The 16,765-nt window shown below is 40.2% G+C and overlaps 2 protein-coding genes across 3 annotated transcripts in view; both read right to left on the bottom strand.

Annotated features, from left to right (window-relative positions):
• Positions 1-16,765, bottom strand: part of RAD54B (RAD54 homolog B) — a 70,061-nt gene that overhangs the window by 34,932 nt on the left and 18,364 nt on the right. Inside the window, exon 1 of one of the 2 annotated variants that reach the window (XM_037379576.1) lies at positions 13,956-14,065. The exons of the other annotated variant lie outside the window; for it this stretch is intronic. The gene's annotated coding sequence lies outside the window, so the exon portion shown is untranslated. Of the gene's footprint in view, positions 1-13,955; positions 14,066-16,765 lie in introns of those variants that run through there. 2 annotated transcript variants of the gene reach the window in all.
• On the bottom strand, positions 8,136-15,005 carry LOC119144344 (fibrinogen silencer binding protein). Its single transcript, XM_037379577.1, has 2 exons — positions 13,956-15,005; positions 8,136-9,630 (listed from the first exon to the last, which is right to left on the bottom strand). Exons 1-2 carry the CDS (start codon positions 14,324-14,326, stop codon positions 9,111-9,113), a joined length of 891 nt encoding a protein of 296 aa, XP_037235474.1. The 5' UTR covers positions 14,327-15,005; the 3' UTR covers positions 8,136-9,110.

Here is a 16,765-nt window from a genome sequence, read left to right as displayed (position 1 = left end):
CTTTGGGTATCCGTCTGCTCTGGCATGGGGTCTCCACAGGCTGTGGAGTGGGTATCTGGTCCACCATTAACCTCCATGGGCTGCAGGGGAACAGGCCCTCACCACAGGCTGCAGGGGAACCTCTGCTTCGGCACCTGGAGCACCTCCTCCCCCTCTTTCTTCACTGACCCTGGCGTCTGCAGAGCTGTTTCTCTCAGACAGTCTCATGCCTCTCCCCTGCTGGCGCAGATTATTTTTTTTCTAAATACGCTATCCTAGAGGTGCTACCACCATCGTTGATGAGCTCAGCCTTGGCCAGTGGTAGGTTCATCTTCGAGCCAGCTGGCATTGGCTCCACTGGACATGGGGGAAGCTTCTGGCAGCTTCTCACAGAAGCCACCCCTGCAGCCCCCCTGCTACCAAAACCTTGCCACACAAAACCACTACAAGTAGAAACCATCCTCTCATCATCATTCAATGAAACATTTACCTCTTAAGGGTATCAGCTGCAGAGAAGGGAGGATGGAGAGCACATAACTCTCAAAACTATAGCTCCATGGTAGGAAACTATTCTTCCTAAACCTCCCAACTGCCTAAAAATCCAACTGAGTCCTGCTACACTGTAAAAATTTAATGAAGTAAGCTGAAAGCTTCTGTCAAGTCCACAGAAATAGATGTGCAAGTCCTATTATCAAAGGAAAAGTCAGCATCATTGAGAATTCTGAAAGGCTGCAGGAATCATTCGGTGCAGTGAGCCAGATCAGCTTGGTAAAACACTGGAACCACTCAAATGCCATCCAAGTTGACTGTTTACTACACTTCTTAATGCTGCCATCCACACCAAAAGTTGTTTTGATTAATTTGTCAAGTAAAAGCCCTTTTACTTCAAAAAATAAATGCAAAAATGATGTCAGAAAGCAACATTTATACTTGGGTTCTGTAAATATTGAATGTTATTGCAGTAAATGATAGTCTTAATGGGATATAAGTAGGAAAATTCCAAATACTTAATTATCAAAAAATCCAAATTACTAATAAATAATTATTAGACTATTACACAATCACAGGCTAACTGTAGCCATCTCAAAAATAAGTAAATTTTTGAAGTAGCTTGCAGAGATCTATGTATGCATCTTTTTGTGTTTAAATGTTAATGAAAGGTACACAGCTAAATCGATATGTGGTACTTTGAAAATGTATAGTTTGGCATTCTCTTAAGCATTTGCTATTACTTCTACTGTTTTTTATTAAAAATAAAACTATTTCTGTGGTGTACAAAATCTCTGTTCCTAAAATGCAAAGACTTTTAGATCTGTAACAAAAAGCAAGCAGGCAGAAAGGGATTTATTAAGATTACATATCCTTCGTATTAACATCTGGTTTAGCACATATTGGAAGGTAAGACATTTTTAATGTACTGTTTGTGTTTGTTAATGGCCATCTTTGATTTCCCTGGATTATAATAAAGAGTCCTTAAAATAAAATAATAATCAGTAAAACTTATGCCCACTGTCACAAGCATAAAACACAATATATTTTTACCCTAAATTATTTAAACAGGACTGTTGAAAATTTATGACATACCCTGAAAAGAGGCACACAAAGGATGAGTCATATTTTTGAGAATTTTCATGTGTTATGCAGTGATTACTTGATTACTTGCAGAGTGGCTGACGAAATATTTGGAGAAGGAAAGAGTAATCTTTCCAAATCAAGTTACATAACTTTGATTTACATAAATGTAATCCATTCAGTAGTCCAAGCAGAAAAGTAATATTTATGGCCCAAGCATGAATACCTAGAGCTCTAGTTGTAATTCTTACTAGGAAAGCAAAACTGGAACAGGGAAGATGAGGGAGGAGGGAAGAGAAGAAATTCACCCTTGTGGAGGTAAGCGGTGCTTACTACGCTGCCTTTGCTGGCTCTGGATCTAACAAAACCGAATACAACCTAAAATGCATAGAAATTCCAATGCAAATCAGTAAGATGATTCCATGCAGGGAGCTGTAAATTCAGGATGCCTTTAACAAGAGCGTACTTTGTATCAACCCTGCCTATTTTTGGTCCTGAGCAGACTACTTATATAAGGAAACGCTAGAAGACACGGAGATGTGGCAGCCTTCCATCAGCAGACTGGGTCCACTTGCTGTTCCCAAGGGACTGCTGCAACCCTTGATGTCGCCTGAAAACCTCTGCAGCATGTGCAGCTCTTCTTACCAACTTACCGTATGTATATCTCATTGGGTGTATATCTTATGTGTCTGCGTGTACGTATGTATATGCATGTGCATACTCATCAGAGAAGGATGAGATTTAAAAACAGATCAGATTCATCTCACTATATTTCATCTGAAAACAATCTTTACAGACGTCCACTGTATCTGCAGAGCTGAAGTATTTGAAACTCTCCAAATATACTTAACTTCTGGACTGCTGAAAAACATCTTTGGTACCATCTTGAAAGGTCACTTAGGAATTGTGTATTTTCAGAACTCAACTATAGCAAATTAGCATATAGTTATATAATGAAAACTCTTCTGAAAGTCACAGATTTTATCTAACAGAAATAATTATAACAAACAACAATAGCTAAATTCCATAAGCAAGCTTAGTTCAGTCCTTTTCTGCACACACACTATGCAGCACTGCCTCACAGTTACAAACCATAGTTTCCAGGCTATTGCTGGCCTTTTTGCAGATGAGCTGGGCCATTACCTATCCAGCTGTACAGTCCAAAGGTTCTGAAATTCTTACCACCCCAAAAGAAGGGCAGTTGTACTGGAGAACCTTACTGTCATCTGTCACCCTCTCCAGATCTAAACAAAGTGGCTTCCTCACTGAAGCTGCCTGGCCTGTTAGTGGCAAAACTAGGGATACATTTCCTTGCTTTCCTTCAAGGTGTTCACAGCTGGGAAATCCCTGTTCTGCTCTCAACAGTGCAATGTGCCCAGGTTAACTGGCTCTCCTAAGAATTCAGTTATTAGGGACTACATCTGAAGTAGAAAAAACTTGTACTGAAAATGACCAAGTTCCATGTTTGCCAAGGATTTATGAATAAGACAAACTTTTGCAAGGTTTTACCGGAATGGTGAAAGACCGACTTGATGCCAAATTTCAAGTACTTTTTCAGAAGCACAGGGAAACTAGAACACTACAAAGGAAAGACAATCAAAATTCAATATATCCAAAACAGAGTATTCTTCTCACAATCTGTTTCACATAAAAAAGCTGAGACATAAATAAACACAAATGCATATATAGAACACACACATTATATCCTGAGAGGTGGCAACCCAGCATAAAGTAGTTTAGCCAAACTGATAGTTGATGCTATGTAGTAATGTCACCCGGAAGTCCATCATGATGTATAACCTACTGGCAAAGCTTCCTTACAATGCAAAATAATGCAAACATCACTTGGGTGAAACTTGCAGAGCTTACAAGGAAAAAGAAAATATTTTTTTTTGGTTTATAATGCACCTCTAAGTGAATGCCATATTATGGTACAGAATATATCAATAGTAACAGTAGTCCTACATACCCTATGTTAATTCTATGTTTCTGGCACATGCCAGACATAAATGCTTCAACTCCTCAAGACAGTATTCTTGATAGTATCAACAAATGAGCTAAATAAAATTTACCTGCAAACTGTTTCTGAGTTATGATAAATTACTTTCTCTCACATGACATCTTCAGTGATTAATAGTCGATACAACTCAAGACTACTGCATCAGGTTTTATCTAATACAATAGAGGAAATGTAGTAACTAACCACAAGCAGTCTAAAAATCCTCCTCCCCATTCCCAAACTAGAGAAACATTTTGTCCTGTTGTCCTGTTAAATTGAAGCTAAAAAAAGAAGAGAAAAGATCAATAATTTATAAACTGATTTATTTATTTCAAGAATGCAGAAAGTTCTAACTTTGGAAACTGCTGTATTTTGAGAAAGCACTAGCAATACAGACAGGGATCACATAAAGACACACAAAGTAAGCAAGTGGCAACGCACAGAATACTGTAACCAAAGTGACTGAGCCTTAATCAAACTGGGTCCCGACATCAACAGAGTATGGAGGGGCACCATAATCCAGCGGAATTATTTTTAGCCGACATCTATGTTAAATTACACTAATTATTGTGATTGTGCTAAGTATAGATGAAAATTGAGAGCCAACAGGAAACAGCCAGGAAACTGCCTTCTTTTTTAAAAAATTGTATTTGCATACATAAAATACGAAAAATTAAGTAGGATTTTTCAAGTCCTCAGTTTTGCTAAACAGTAAATATAAATCATGTGGAGTAACTGCAGAAATCATAAATCATGTGGAGTAACTGCTGATCAAGTATTCAATGAAAATTATATGATACTCTTCTTGTGTGAATAATACAGAGTCAAACAAGGTGTTACGTTCACTCAGAGACGTGTGGATACATCAACAAATCATTTAGTGTAATCACTAGGATAACAGAGTGTGAAAATCCCATAGCACAGAAGAAAGGCAGGGGTAGTGGGGAATGCCAGCGCCTGCAGAGGACTGAGCCTTCCAGGGTTCTCTGACCCTCATGCACCTCCCCTTACACACAAATCTCAAGCAAGGTTTCCAACTACTTTAGCACTAAACAACTGTACGTTTTACAAGGAAAAATTCAGAGAGACTAATTTTAGCTAGTTAGCTAGCATTTAATAAAACTTCAGGAAATTGTACCTTTATTATGGAGGAAGCTTCACCCAGACAAACTGGATGCCATTTAAGAGCAACCATCACTACAAAGGCAACCTGGCCAACATCAAGGTGAATGCTTTCATTTTTAGCAGAGAGAAAGCACAGAAACATAGGTCACAGAATGACTTAAATTTAGTCATGTTACACACACACCTAACAGACTATTATTCTAACTACTGTAAATAGCACACTTTTTTTTTTCAATCTAAGACTTACACAATGAGATTTCTCAAATGACTTAAAACCCAGATATTTAAGGCAGAATAATAACATAACTTGTTAGGAATACACACTGAGAAGCTGTATTTCATATATTTTAAAACCTCAAAAAATGCTAAAAGGCATTATTTTTAAACATTTCCCTTTATTTTCACATGCAAAATAGCAAAGTAATCAGCATCCTAGGAAAAAAACACTTTAACATCTTCATGAGTGATCTTTTTATGATTTTACCAAAATTAAAATTTGTACGGAAATATCCTAAAGCACTTTAAAGTAAGATACAAATAATTTTAAAAGACAGTTCAGCCAGACAGCCTGGATATCACAATTCCTCATTTGTTCCTCTCACTTTGAAACAACTCGCTCTTAATTATAAGCAATTACTGACTTTGCCTATTGGAAATCCAGGGGAACTAAAGTTTGACCAAAGAAGATAAGAGTGCAAGTCTATGCATTTTCATTGTATGGGGGGAAAAAATCCTAATCCAGAAAATGTTTAGAAATATAAATGAAAGAATGGAATTGAAGCTAGTACAGTGGAAGATGGTTGAAAACAGGAGTATGACAAGCAAATTAACTATAAGTAATGTCTCCAGTCTTGGGAGTACTTCTCTCTCCTACCATTTTTACTTGATAAGAATTCTGATCTAAGGCAAGCACTTCAACGGAGATGACTCCACAGGAGTCAAAAGCTTATGGGGGGAAGCAGGGAGGGACCAAAAAAAAGCAGGATAATGAGGGAGCAGCCAACAAAATTACAGACTGGTCATTAGACGTTGCTCAGATGAAGGTACACAAGACGCTATCACAATTACCACAAAGCTATCATAGTTACAGTTTTTTACACTAATCCTAAACATAAGCCCACTAGGTGTTAGCAATTAAAATTAGTTGTGGAGCCTGTTTATTTCAGTTATCTTAGTAGAAGGACATGAACATACGCTAGAAATTTGTCCTTGCCTAAAATTACTCTGCCTGTACTACGTACATTATAAACATGCAGACAGGGAATGGCACTGCCAGATGTAGTGAAGGGAGTAAGAGGATAAGAATGGGGGTGAAGGAGGGAAGGGCTTCCTATCGGCCCCTTCACACATGCTAAAGAAATATCATTTGCTGGAACAGTAAAAATTCATAGCACTTCAAGGTCCAGCCACAGCTGTGGTGCATGTACCCACATTAGGTATACATGGAAAAAAAACCCCAGGAACAGGCGCTGGGAAGTGAGAAGTCTGAGTCAGACAGATAACCTGATCCTGTAAAGCAGATGTGGAGTGAGAAAGAAACGCAGATCCACCAGCACAGGCAGCACCATACTGCACTGACAGAGCAATATAATTTCACTGAAGGAGGAAACATTTCTGTAGTGAAAGGAAAGTAAACATCATGTTACTGGTAGAGAAACAAGCAAGCTCCGCAGGGACTCAAGAGATGTCTCCCCCCACCCCAAGCTCCCCCAAAACCAAAAGAAACACACAACTGAGGACAAAGCAAACAAGAAGCATGAGAGATCTCTGAACTTGAGGTGCTGCCTGCAGATAAGAAAGGCCTTCCACTAAGAAATGAAGACAAAGCCAGAACAACCAAATGTGGAAGAACACTGCTTATAAGGAGACAGTTCTGACTAGGCCGGTGGTATTTTATTTCTCTAATCATTTGCATCCTTCCCTTTCCAATACTAAGAATACAAGGCAGACTTTTCTCTACCCATAGTCCTATTTTTGCATCTGCTTTGCCTGCCAGTTCAGAAAGGACTGCAAGCTTTCAAAGACTGGAAATTCCTTTGGTTCTAGTCCTCAAAATAAAAATACAATGCCAATAGAAACCCTCGAGGTCACCTCTTCATCTAGCTCAAGGAGAATGGAGAATTCAACACAAAATACTCTCAAGTCTCTAGAGCATTTTGGTGGCCAACATAAGACTGGCTATAAATCAAACCCACTGTTAATATAATGAGCCATATGGGAATTATTTTCTGAACTATTAAAAACTTGTTCATTTGCATAATATGTAAGGACAGAATCAACAAATAGAAATTAATTCCTTACCACTTGAAACCGGAAATCTGATTTTCAACTGAAAGGACCAGATCAGACACTTCCAAATTATAAGACAAATGCAGAGAATTTATTGCTGTTTCCTATTTCTGAGAAGTAGAACAAATAAAATCCTTATTTATTTATTAAAGCCAGTATTTTCACTCTGGTGAACTCAGGGAAGTGAGTATCTCATTTAAGTGTTTCCAGCTATACAGAAACAGATCAATGTCCTTGAACTGAAAAACACAGCAGAAAGCCAAGGACTGTACAGAAACAGAGGCCACTTATTCAGGCATCATCATTTTCAGCACATGCAAAAATTCCCAACAGAACAAACTGTTATAGTGCTCTCTTCTCTAGAAAACAACTGGAAGAGGAAAACTCCATATTGATAACCTCTGTTTTCACTGTCTGGATTTTTCTCAGTCTTCCTCAGTTTGTAAACAAGACTTGCTTTCTCTACTCTTCCCACCTGTAACCTGTTGAAGTTATCCTGAGCAGCAACAGTCACGACTGTTTCTCTCGTAACACTACCGTAAGATTTTAACTATAATTCCCTAAGCTCCACTGGCCACTCAATTAAGCTTACACCCTTCCAACCTTCAGTTTTTAGTAAGAATTTATTCCTGTGGCTACAAAGGTAACCTGACTCATTCAGAAGACCAACGAGGAGGTGAGAGGCTTACCTCATTCAGAGTCTGCTGATGCAGACCAGTGCCCCATGCTCATAGGCTGAGGTTCTGTGGGAATGGAGGAAGAAGCAAATTTGGGAAAACAGTGGCAACAGGAGCAACAGGAGCAACAGTTACAAGCAGTCGCAGGAAGAAATATTCTCTTTCCTATTGCTTTTGTTCTTTCTGTTGTTGAGACCCTCTGAGATGGGAAGTATAGGAGAAATTACATGTCCTTTGTTCTTTTTCCTTGATGCCGTGCTTCATTTCCTTTTCTAGTGCTAAAGGTCAGAGGAAGGAGAAAGTATTGTTACAGGGAATAAGGAACCAGAGGTCTAAGGCAGTTGTGGATCCATTCATAACAGGCAGGAGACTAAGAATTGTGAAGAAATGAATGATCTGGGACTTATGCTTTCCAGGTATTTTTCTTCCAGTTATGAACGTTGATTGTAACTGCAGAGGAAATGGCTGCTTACTAGGACAGAGAGAAGAATCAATTTCCTTTTCATTTGGGGCTTTTTATTTGAAACTAATCGAAAGACCAGAACAACAGCATTTATAAAAGGTACACAGAATAACACAGAATCTTCTGTTGATTTCAAGTCACATGTTACTTACATACAGAAACCATTTCATTTCAGTAGCTTATAGTCAGTGATATTGATCAAAGGCACCTGCAACTGTCTTGGTTGCACATGCACTGTAGTAATTATGCATGCAAGTGAGGAAATTAGACATTTTTGTGGTTGATCACCAGTATAATTACTATAACTGAATATACGATCATTGTGTACTATACACACAAATTACACATGCATGCAGTTTTAAAAACCAAGCGTTGCATTCATTGTCTCTATTTTGATAACATCCTATGGAAAAACTCCACTGGAAACAATAGAAAGTATTAACTTTTATAAAGATGTACATTTATTCAACTGCCTACTGAACATTAAAAAAAAATGTAACAAATGGGTAATTTTCTTTTCCAAGCTGATATACCAGCAAAATCTCACCGTCATAAGATTTACAAACTTGAAAAGAATAAGACATTTAAACAGCCTCTTATTCTTCCTTTTTACATGAACTTATTAATCTGCAACTTCATTAAGATATTAAAGAATAGGTGATTATTTGGAAAAATAATGCATACGATCAATTTTTTTTACAAGAGCTGAGCTAAATTTCCATTAGCTCATCACAACTCAGAGATTAAGTGGAAATATTTCAAAAGTTCAGATTTTTATCAACCTAAACACTTAAATATACAGGACTTGATTATACTTCAGACCAGATGAGTTGGTGCATTCAAATCCATACGAGGTATTTTTCTAGGGTACGTGAACAACATGGAAAATATGCTTTCACCTCTCAAGCTCGTATTTTGATCCAACCATATTAACATAAAGAACAATTTTGATAGGGCAAGAGCGTTTATTATCATTTCAAATAATATGGCGGAAGTCATAAAACATTTAGATGTTGCTGTATTCTGGCAGATCATGGCGTAGTCGTATCGCCTTCAGCTTCTCTACTTTGATTTTTGCTCGCAACAGTTCTTCTTCCAGTTGTTGCTTTCTTTTCAAACCATCCCTTTTTTCTTGGACATAAAGACCAATTTTTCTTTGATTTTCTATTATTATTTGATGCTCTTCTTTCAGCATTTGTAACATCTGTGGGTCATAACCACATATAGGTCTAAAGCGTTCTCCAACCTCAAGCCTAAAAAACTCTTCTCTTCTTGGTACAGGAGAGGGAGGCATCATCACTCTCATATCAACTGAAGATACTGATGTTGAAGGAGACCTTTCCATAACATGCACCAGCTGTTGTTCTTCCTCTAAGCTCTCATTTTGCTGTGAGTCTATAATCAAAGAAGGAGGAGGTTTGACATCCTCTTCCAACTGCAACTCCATCATGACTGTTGCAGGATGGTGATCCAACATTGCCTGTGGTGAACTGGTACCAGCAATTGTTTCTTTATTGATACTAGCACTAGAACACACAAAATCATATTTAAATAATCCATTAAAAACTATTTTTAAAAGGCGTAGTTGTAAGTAACCAAAGTTTCATTTGAAATACTACTCTGCTATCTATGCCTGGGACTCTACTTCATTACATGAACACCACCTGTATCCCTCCTTCCTTACACCACACGTACACAGCCCTGTCTTACCCAGATTCTATTGCTATAAAGGCAGTACAGCCAACAGGGAACTGTCCTGGTAGGCCCTTCTTCTGACACTGCAGAAGCAAGAAGGGCTATTAGCAACAAATAAAAAAATAGAATAAAACAAAGCAGCAGCAAGTCATGCAAGTGACAGAGGAAAGAGTTTATATAACCTATAATGGGATTTTAGAAGGGCATTAATTTAGATTGAGTGGACTGTGGCAGAAACATTTCCATGTCCCAAACTTACTCATCTCCTCTTGTTCTAATGTGTTCCCTGTTTCCGATTCAGGCACCCAAGCATTTGGTTGTGGTGGGTTTTTTTATGTAAAACAATCACTGTATAAAGTTACACAAAGAGCCTTGGGAAAAGAAAACAGCCCAAATGACGACTCTGCCAGTAGATTATGGAATCAAGCTAATCCTTGCTCCTTCTCTTTGAATCTGTGATCTCAGTATTCTTCTGAAGCTTCAAGAGAACACAGAAATGTTTCCATCAAGAACAGCCTATAGTTCTGTTCATTGCTCTTCGAAAGTACAACGCCCACTTGACTCATCTGTCTTTGTGTAAACCCCTGAGTCAGCAGCACCTCAAATCAGGATTTGACATTACATTGGCTTTGATGGTAATAATGGCTCGAGCTGTTCCTGCCACTTCTCTACCATCAGTAGCGTTTGAAACCCTACACTTCTGCACATCACTCCTTCATTCAGGTAAGGCTTTTTTAAGCCAGATCAGCTTCTTGAACTATTCTACAGTACACATCTACAAAGAATACTTTCAGCATGACTGGGAAGGCAGTATAGTGTAACATGGGCACAGGAATATATTAACTTGGTACTGATACCTAAGACAGTGCATCATCATGACCATAACTGTCTAAAACTGAGGCTGTAACTGGCAGTTGCAGATATAAAACATTTCCCCAACCCTTGAAGAACTGAGCTGCTGCTAGCAGCTAAAGGCAGCAAGCAGATCATTCACGGATGCTCCCCAGCCCTGGAGGATGTCTATTAAACTGGGGGGTCAGAGGTGTTTGTTTACACTTTCCAAACTCCTTGAGAGCCCTATAATCCACAAACTGAGAAACGCTTATCTGATTATTAAAACACTCTCCTGGTTAGCAATAGATGTGGGTTCAAATTCTCAGAAGCAAAGGAGAAATTTACTTTGTACATCCTTCTTCTTGTGTAAATGCACTAACTCCTTAATCAAAAGATAGCATGATCATTTCTTCTGCATCTCCCATGGTCTTCAACACTTTTGGTTTAAAAGAAATAAGCAGTCATAGTTGCAATTTCCAAAGGACCCTGATCCATCCTACCATCCATTACCATGAAAGCACATTTTCTAGAATAAAACCATGAAAGCTTCTCAATACTCAATTGTAAAAATGTTCAATAGGGTGAGAGCAATATATTTTCCAAAAATTAATCTTGCCAACCACCCAAATTATTTTAACTACAGATTATTTTTTTTAAAAAGTCCATCTGAAGCAGGTATTGAAAACAGACCTTTCATTCAGACCGGAAGAAAACACCAGGATCTTAATTATATTGACTGTTACCTGAGCTGCCTATAAAGCATCAATTATGTCACCTTACTCCCTCCTCCTCATGCCACAAAGCTTCACCTTTTCCCATATACTTCTTTCTCACATTCCTTTTACTCCTCTCATCGAGCATCGGAAGCATTATCCTGCACACAAATTTTCACTTGTTTTCCCCAGTGCAGACTGTAATTCTGGGTTTCCCCCTCTTCACAACTGCCGCTTCTAATACAGCTTCCCTCCTCCTTATTTGCTGGCTCCTGGCCAGCTTCTAGCCTGAGAAAAGTGGAAACAACCAGCAGGAGAAGCAGGTCATTCTGACAAAAAGAAACAGAGAGAGCAGAAAGAGAAAGTGAGAAAGGTTAAAGAGAAGAAAGATAGGTAAGATTTAGTCTAACGTACACTAGTGCCTCCAAACAGTGAAAAATCCATCTCTTAAAGTGTAATCCACACAGAACTAGAAAATTACCAAAATCTTCAGGTAACTCTGATGAGGCTTTCTCCCCCCGCCCCCTCTCCCTTCGAGTCGGTCTCTTCAGAGGAAAACAATTAAGACAGCAAAGAGAGAAAGAAGGAATTGAAAAACAAAATTGCTGCCTGTATGGTGGTTACTAATGTTGCTTCTGACAACTTGACTGAAAGAAAGACAAACAACAGTTACCACAACTGGGGGATGGTGTTTATAACCCTGCAGGCACCCATGATTCACCAGGTTTTGTTTAATCACAACAGCTAGAAATTGCTTAAAGGTGTGATTAAGAACTTGGATTCATTGAAAGCTGTATTTCCATTCTACAAAACCTAAGCCATATCCTGGTGAGTTAAAACCCAATACAGGGTTTTGAAAACTAATGCAACTCAAGAGTTAAAACTAGAACTATCAAATAATGATGTATTTGAGCAGGGGAAAAAATAAATCTTTTAATGATATTCTTTTCCTTCAGCACACAGTGTATTGGCTGTTCCTAGGAACAACCATTTTGGGTAAGCAGTAATCAAGTCAATGTTCCCAGACCCATAAGGGACTGCAAATAATGTTTAAATTATAGGAGACAAACTATGGAGATCATTAGCTCTTAATCATTCAAGAAAAGCGTCAGTGCTTTTTATAAGCCGATCTACAAACCAAAGTTCTCACACTACTTTTTTTCCCCTCCTTACAAAAGTTGGTAGTCAAGACACTGCAACCTTTATTAGCGCAATTAAAAGCCTTGTTTTGTTCCAGAGAATTCTTTGGAACGGTTCCTACAGGGGCATTTACCAAGAGCAGCAGCACAGCCCAGTTGCTTCAGGCTTTTTTTACGCAAAGGACCCACAACAGCATATTTTTAGAGCATCTGGCATGTTGGGATTTAGACAATTGTTACCATTCAGTTCAACCAGTGGCACCATGAATCCAATTCAGCGTCTGTGCGCATGCCAGCTTTTCGTTAAGAGTGTTACGCTGCTGCACCGACTATCAGTATATGTGATAAAATATGGGAAGTTTGCGTCCCATTAATCTGATTGGGAAAATAAGAAAAATGAGAGCTTTCTCAAGGTTGCTGGGGAGTTGTTTGATGTTTCTTTCCCCCTCTCTCCCTAGCTTACTTTTTGTATCTGGAAGAACCAAAACCTGACCCAGGCAGTTTTTGATCTCTGAAGGACCAATACAGAACCAGCAGAGTATTGCAAGTCAGATACGAGGGGCATTAGCCAGCTGTGGGAGAAAGCCTGCACGCTGCTTGCCTGTATTATGTCTCGCTCAAATCTAGACAGTGTGTCTCACTTTACTAAGCAGTAAAAAAAAAAAAAGAAAAAAAAACCCAAAAAAAACAACCACAAAAAAACCCCACAACCCTACCAAAAAAAATCCCAAACTCCTAGTGCTGTACCTCTCAGTTTCTCTCTGTATTTAACTGCCTAATGCATGGTACAGAACCAGCTTGGGGTTCAGACTGCAATTAGCTTTGCTCCAGTTTCAGAGAACCACCATCAATGGAAGAAAAGCATAATTAAAAAAAAAAAAATTTGCACTCACAAAGACACTGTGGTGTGGGGAGCCAGTGTTTTGGTTTGGTGGGTTGTTTTTTTTAAGGACTGGGATCAGTTAAAACTTAACATGCAAGCATCAGAGTAAATGAGAGAAAAAAGGTGCACGAGTAAGGTTTCTTAGCTTTGCGGACTAACTTTATTTAAAATCTTGTATAAACTGGTAATAGTTCCATATGTTGCAAAATGACTGCAGTATTACCTTAAATGGAGGAGAATAGCCACCACTTTGCCAGTGTTTGAATAATCTGCCTATTAAAAGGTAGGGGAGGGGTAGAGGTTGGAGCTCCCGTTTCTCTTTGATTCTCTCTTAACCCTCACTTTCCAGAGTATGACAAAGAGTCTGAAACAGGCTTTGAATGAGAGCTGAAAAAATGAATGCAGTGCTAAGTCACCATAAAGCTTCCCATAAAACAAAAGCTGTATTATTTTGTCATTGTTCCCCATTCGGGGATCTTCTCTGATAAACATTTCCTTTAGGAACCGGAACACAAGCAAAGCGTTACAGAGTAGATAGGAGGCGCCATAATTTTCATTCAGTAACAAAATAAAAAGAATCGTCTCACCTTTGAGCACCGCTCCTGTCTCTTAAACACACACTGGAAATCTGTGGAATCATCTCTACAACTTTCTTGGTTGGCTCGGAAATGCTGCTTTTACAATCTGAGTGAGTCTCCTTTTGCTGCAATAGCTCCTGTTTGGCATATTCTTTGAGCCTCTTGTACAGCGTGCGCAGGCCCTGTGCAGTACGAGGAGGGCGATCTACTCCGATGGCATTGTAGTTATCAGCTATGATATCCCAGCATTTGTTTTTTTCCACTATTACAGAATGCTTATTGGTATGTTCTTCGAGAATTTTAACGTACGGCTTCACGAGTTTTAGCAAATCGAGCTTTTCAGGTAAGGTAAAATTAGAAGATCTGGCCTTCCCAACCATTGTTATCTTTGAATTAAGGAAGCCGTTTCTGAAGCCACCATGCAGTTCCTAGCTCTGCTCAGCTCTTTCACAAACAGAAAAAGATCAGGCTTAACTAGGCTAGTCTCATTTAGGCCCACGCCTACAAGGGAGGGTTTATTAAAATTCCTTCAGCTTAAGCTGACGCAGGTTCAGGAAATCTGCTTAAGCCAAGCCTGACCTACATAAGGCTTCAGACTGAAGAAGACGAGAAGAAACAAGCAAAATACACTTTTGTATGAAGAGACCGGGCATACGCAGGATTTAAAAACATAGAGGTTTACAGATTAGCACATTACCCAGCTAAAAATTACCTAATTTAGCTCGAGTACCAAGCTCTAACACATCTCCCTAGCTGCCTCACACGTTATCTCGAACCGAAACCGCGCTCGAGATGATTTTACATGTAACGTCGTCCCCAAAAAAGCAACAATTGCTTTGTGAACCGCACGGCACGTTACAGGGCGCGGGCGGCGTGTGTAGAGAGCTCCCTGACAGAGCCCCCGGCCGCCGCCGCGCTCCCCGCGCCATTTGCATAATGCTGGTCCTGCTGTCAATCAGGGGCGGCGGAGCCTCCAGCCGGTTAGGTTACACTCGGGCGCGGGCCTCGCAGTAAAGCTGAGCTTCTCCCGCACTTGGCAGCCTGCTCCAGCTACTTACACGGGGGCTTCTTAAAGAGGCCGCTCCTCTCGGCGGCCGAGCCTCCCCCGCCGGCAGGAACGGCGACAAAACGCCAGCGAGCGAGCGCCCAACGCCGCCGCGCCGCCACCGAGTCGGCTTTTGCTTGCAGCGAGCACACGGCTGGCTGCGAGCGGCGGCGGCACACGGCTGGCTGCGAGCGGCGGCGGGCAGGGGCTGCGGCTGAAGGCTGCCGTCAGTCCTGACAGCTCTGCCCAGGGCGTCACAGCGTGCGGGTGCTGGGATGTTCGGACTACCCACCAGGAAGCAGCCTGCTTTTGTGATAGTGCTTCCACGCGTCTTTTCGGGGTGAAAATCTGGGTTTTCCTAACAAGACGTTGAGTCTGGTGTTTGCTCAAAAACCTATCACCTTAAGCCAAGTCTTCGTACCACGCAAAAATGCATGCGAGGCTTTATGGTTCTGTGGTCTAAGCTAAATGGAAAAGGAAAAAACTGCAGATGTGAGGAAAGGTGCCCTCAAATAAACGCAAAAACTAAGTTTGAAAAATGACGTACACAACTGAAAAGAGTCCGGAGGGTAGAAACGAACACCACTTGAGATAGCGGTAACAGCTTCTCAGGCTTAACATGTTCAGCCTTGAAAACTAGGGAGCCCGGAGAGGGGGGGGGGAGGAAGGAGAAATCTAATTATAGGTGGAAATATCTTAAGGCTATAAAGATCTAGGTATAAACTTGTTTGCTCTAAGGGGAAAAAACCCAAAGCAGACACAAGCCATATTCAAAACAAGAAATTCAAACTAAACAAAGGGAGACTTTTAACTGCTAAAAATCAATCAGCATTTAGAATAACAAGCAAGTTTGGAACCATTTCTGAGGCTTGGCTTGTCTGTATCACCTAACAAAATTGCAACCAGTCCACTTTGCTGGAATTGCTTTCAAGCCAAGATTAAATAAAGCATTTTATAGTCTGAAGCCCATTACACTAAAATTTGAGAAACAAAATACTCATGTGGTTAGAAGCATCGTATTAAAACCATCACTTTTAAACACCTAATCCTTCCCTATTTCCCCACACTCTGCACTTTACCAAGAGTAGAAAGCTGATGGTTATTCTTTTGTTGTTGTTAAAATTTATGCTCTTGGTTGTTCTTAAGTAACTAGGGGAAAAAAATTAATCTGCCTCAGATAGTTTAGGCTCTGGCAGTATCAGAATTGAGGAGTCACAGGTGAGGCTATGCTTACCCTCTGCTGCTTATGCAGTTGTGCAGTGCCCAATCTCTTGACTTTTTAGTGCCAAAAGGAAAGAAGTCAGTGTTAGGTTGTGTCCCCACAGACACAGCACAGATGAACAATGAACGGTGTCAGGCAGACGAATCTCAACGACCCAAACGAAAGGAAATGAGCCCTCAGTCCAGCTGCTCCCAGGTCTATCGGAAACACAGCAGCCCAGTGGGCCTGGGGTAAAATCCAGACGGACGAGTCCACAGGAGAGGCTCCCTCTAGCTCACCTCGCAGACTGAAGGAGGGGGTTACTGCCCACTGGGTATGGGACTCATTATGAGATGCCAGGAAGAGTATTTTGGGATTGCAGAAAGCATAGTACAGGATAATTAGAGGAAGAACCGAAGGAAAGCAAAGGGAGGGACTGAAGTGGTTTGGGACAGAACAAGCATAGGAAAATACTGAGGTGAAGGGATAAAAGTGGCCAGATATACAGAAACAGGTGGCTGTTCAGTACAGTTGTCCAGCCATGCCCCGTGCCTGAGCACTGCTGTTTGTCCT

The sequence above is a fragment of the Falco rusticolus genome, chromosome 3 (assembly GCF_015220075.1).
Source record: "Falco rusticolus isolate bFalRus1 chromosome 3, bFalRus1.pri, whole genome shotgun sequence".
NCBI classification, from domain to species: domain Eukaryota; kingdom Metazoa; phylum Chordata; class Aves; order Falconiformes; family Falconidae; genus Falco; species Falco rusticolus.
The sequence above is the reverse complement of the archived record's forward strand: the minus strand, read 5'-3'. Positions and strand labels throughout refer to the sequence as shown.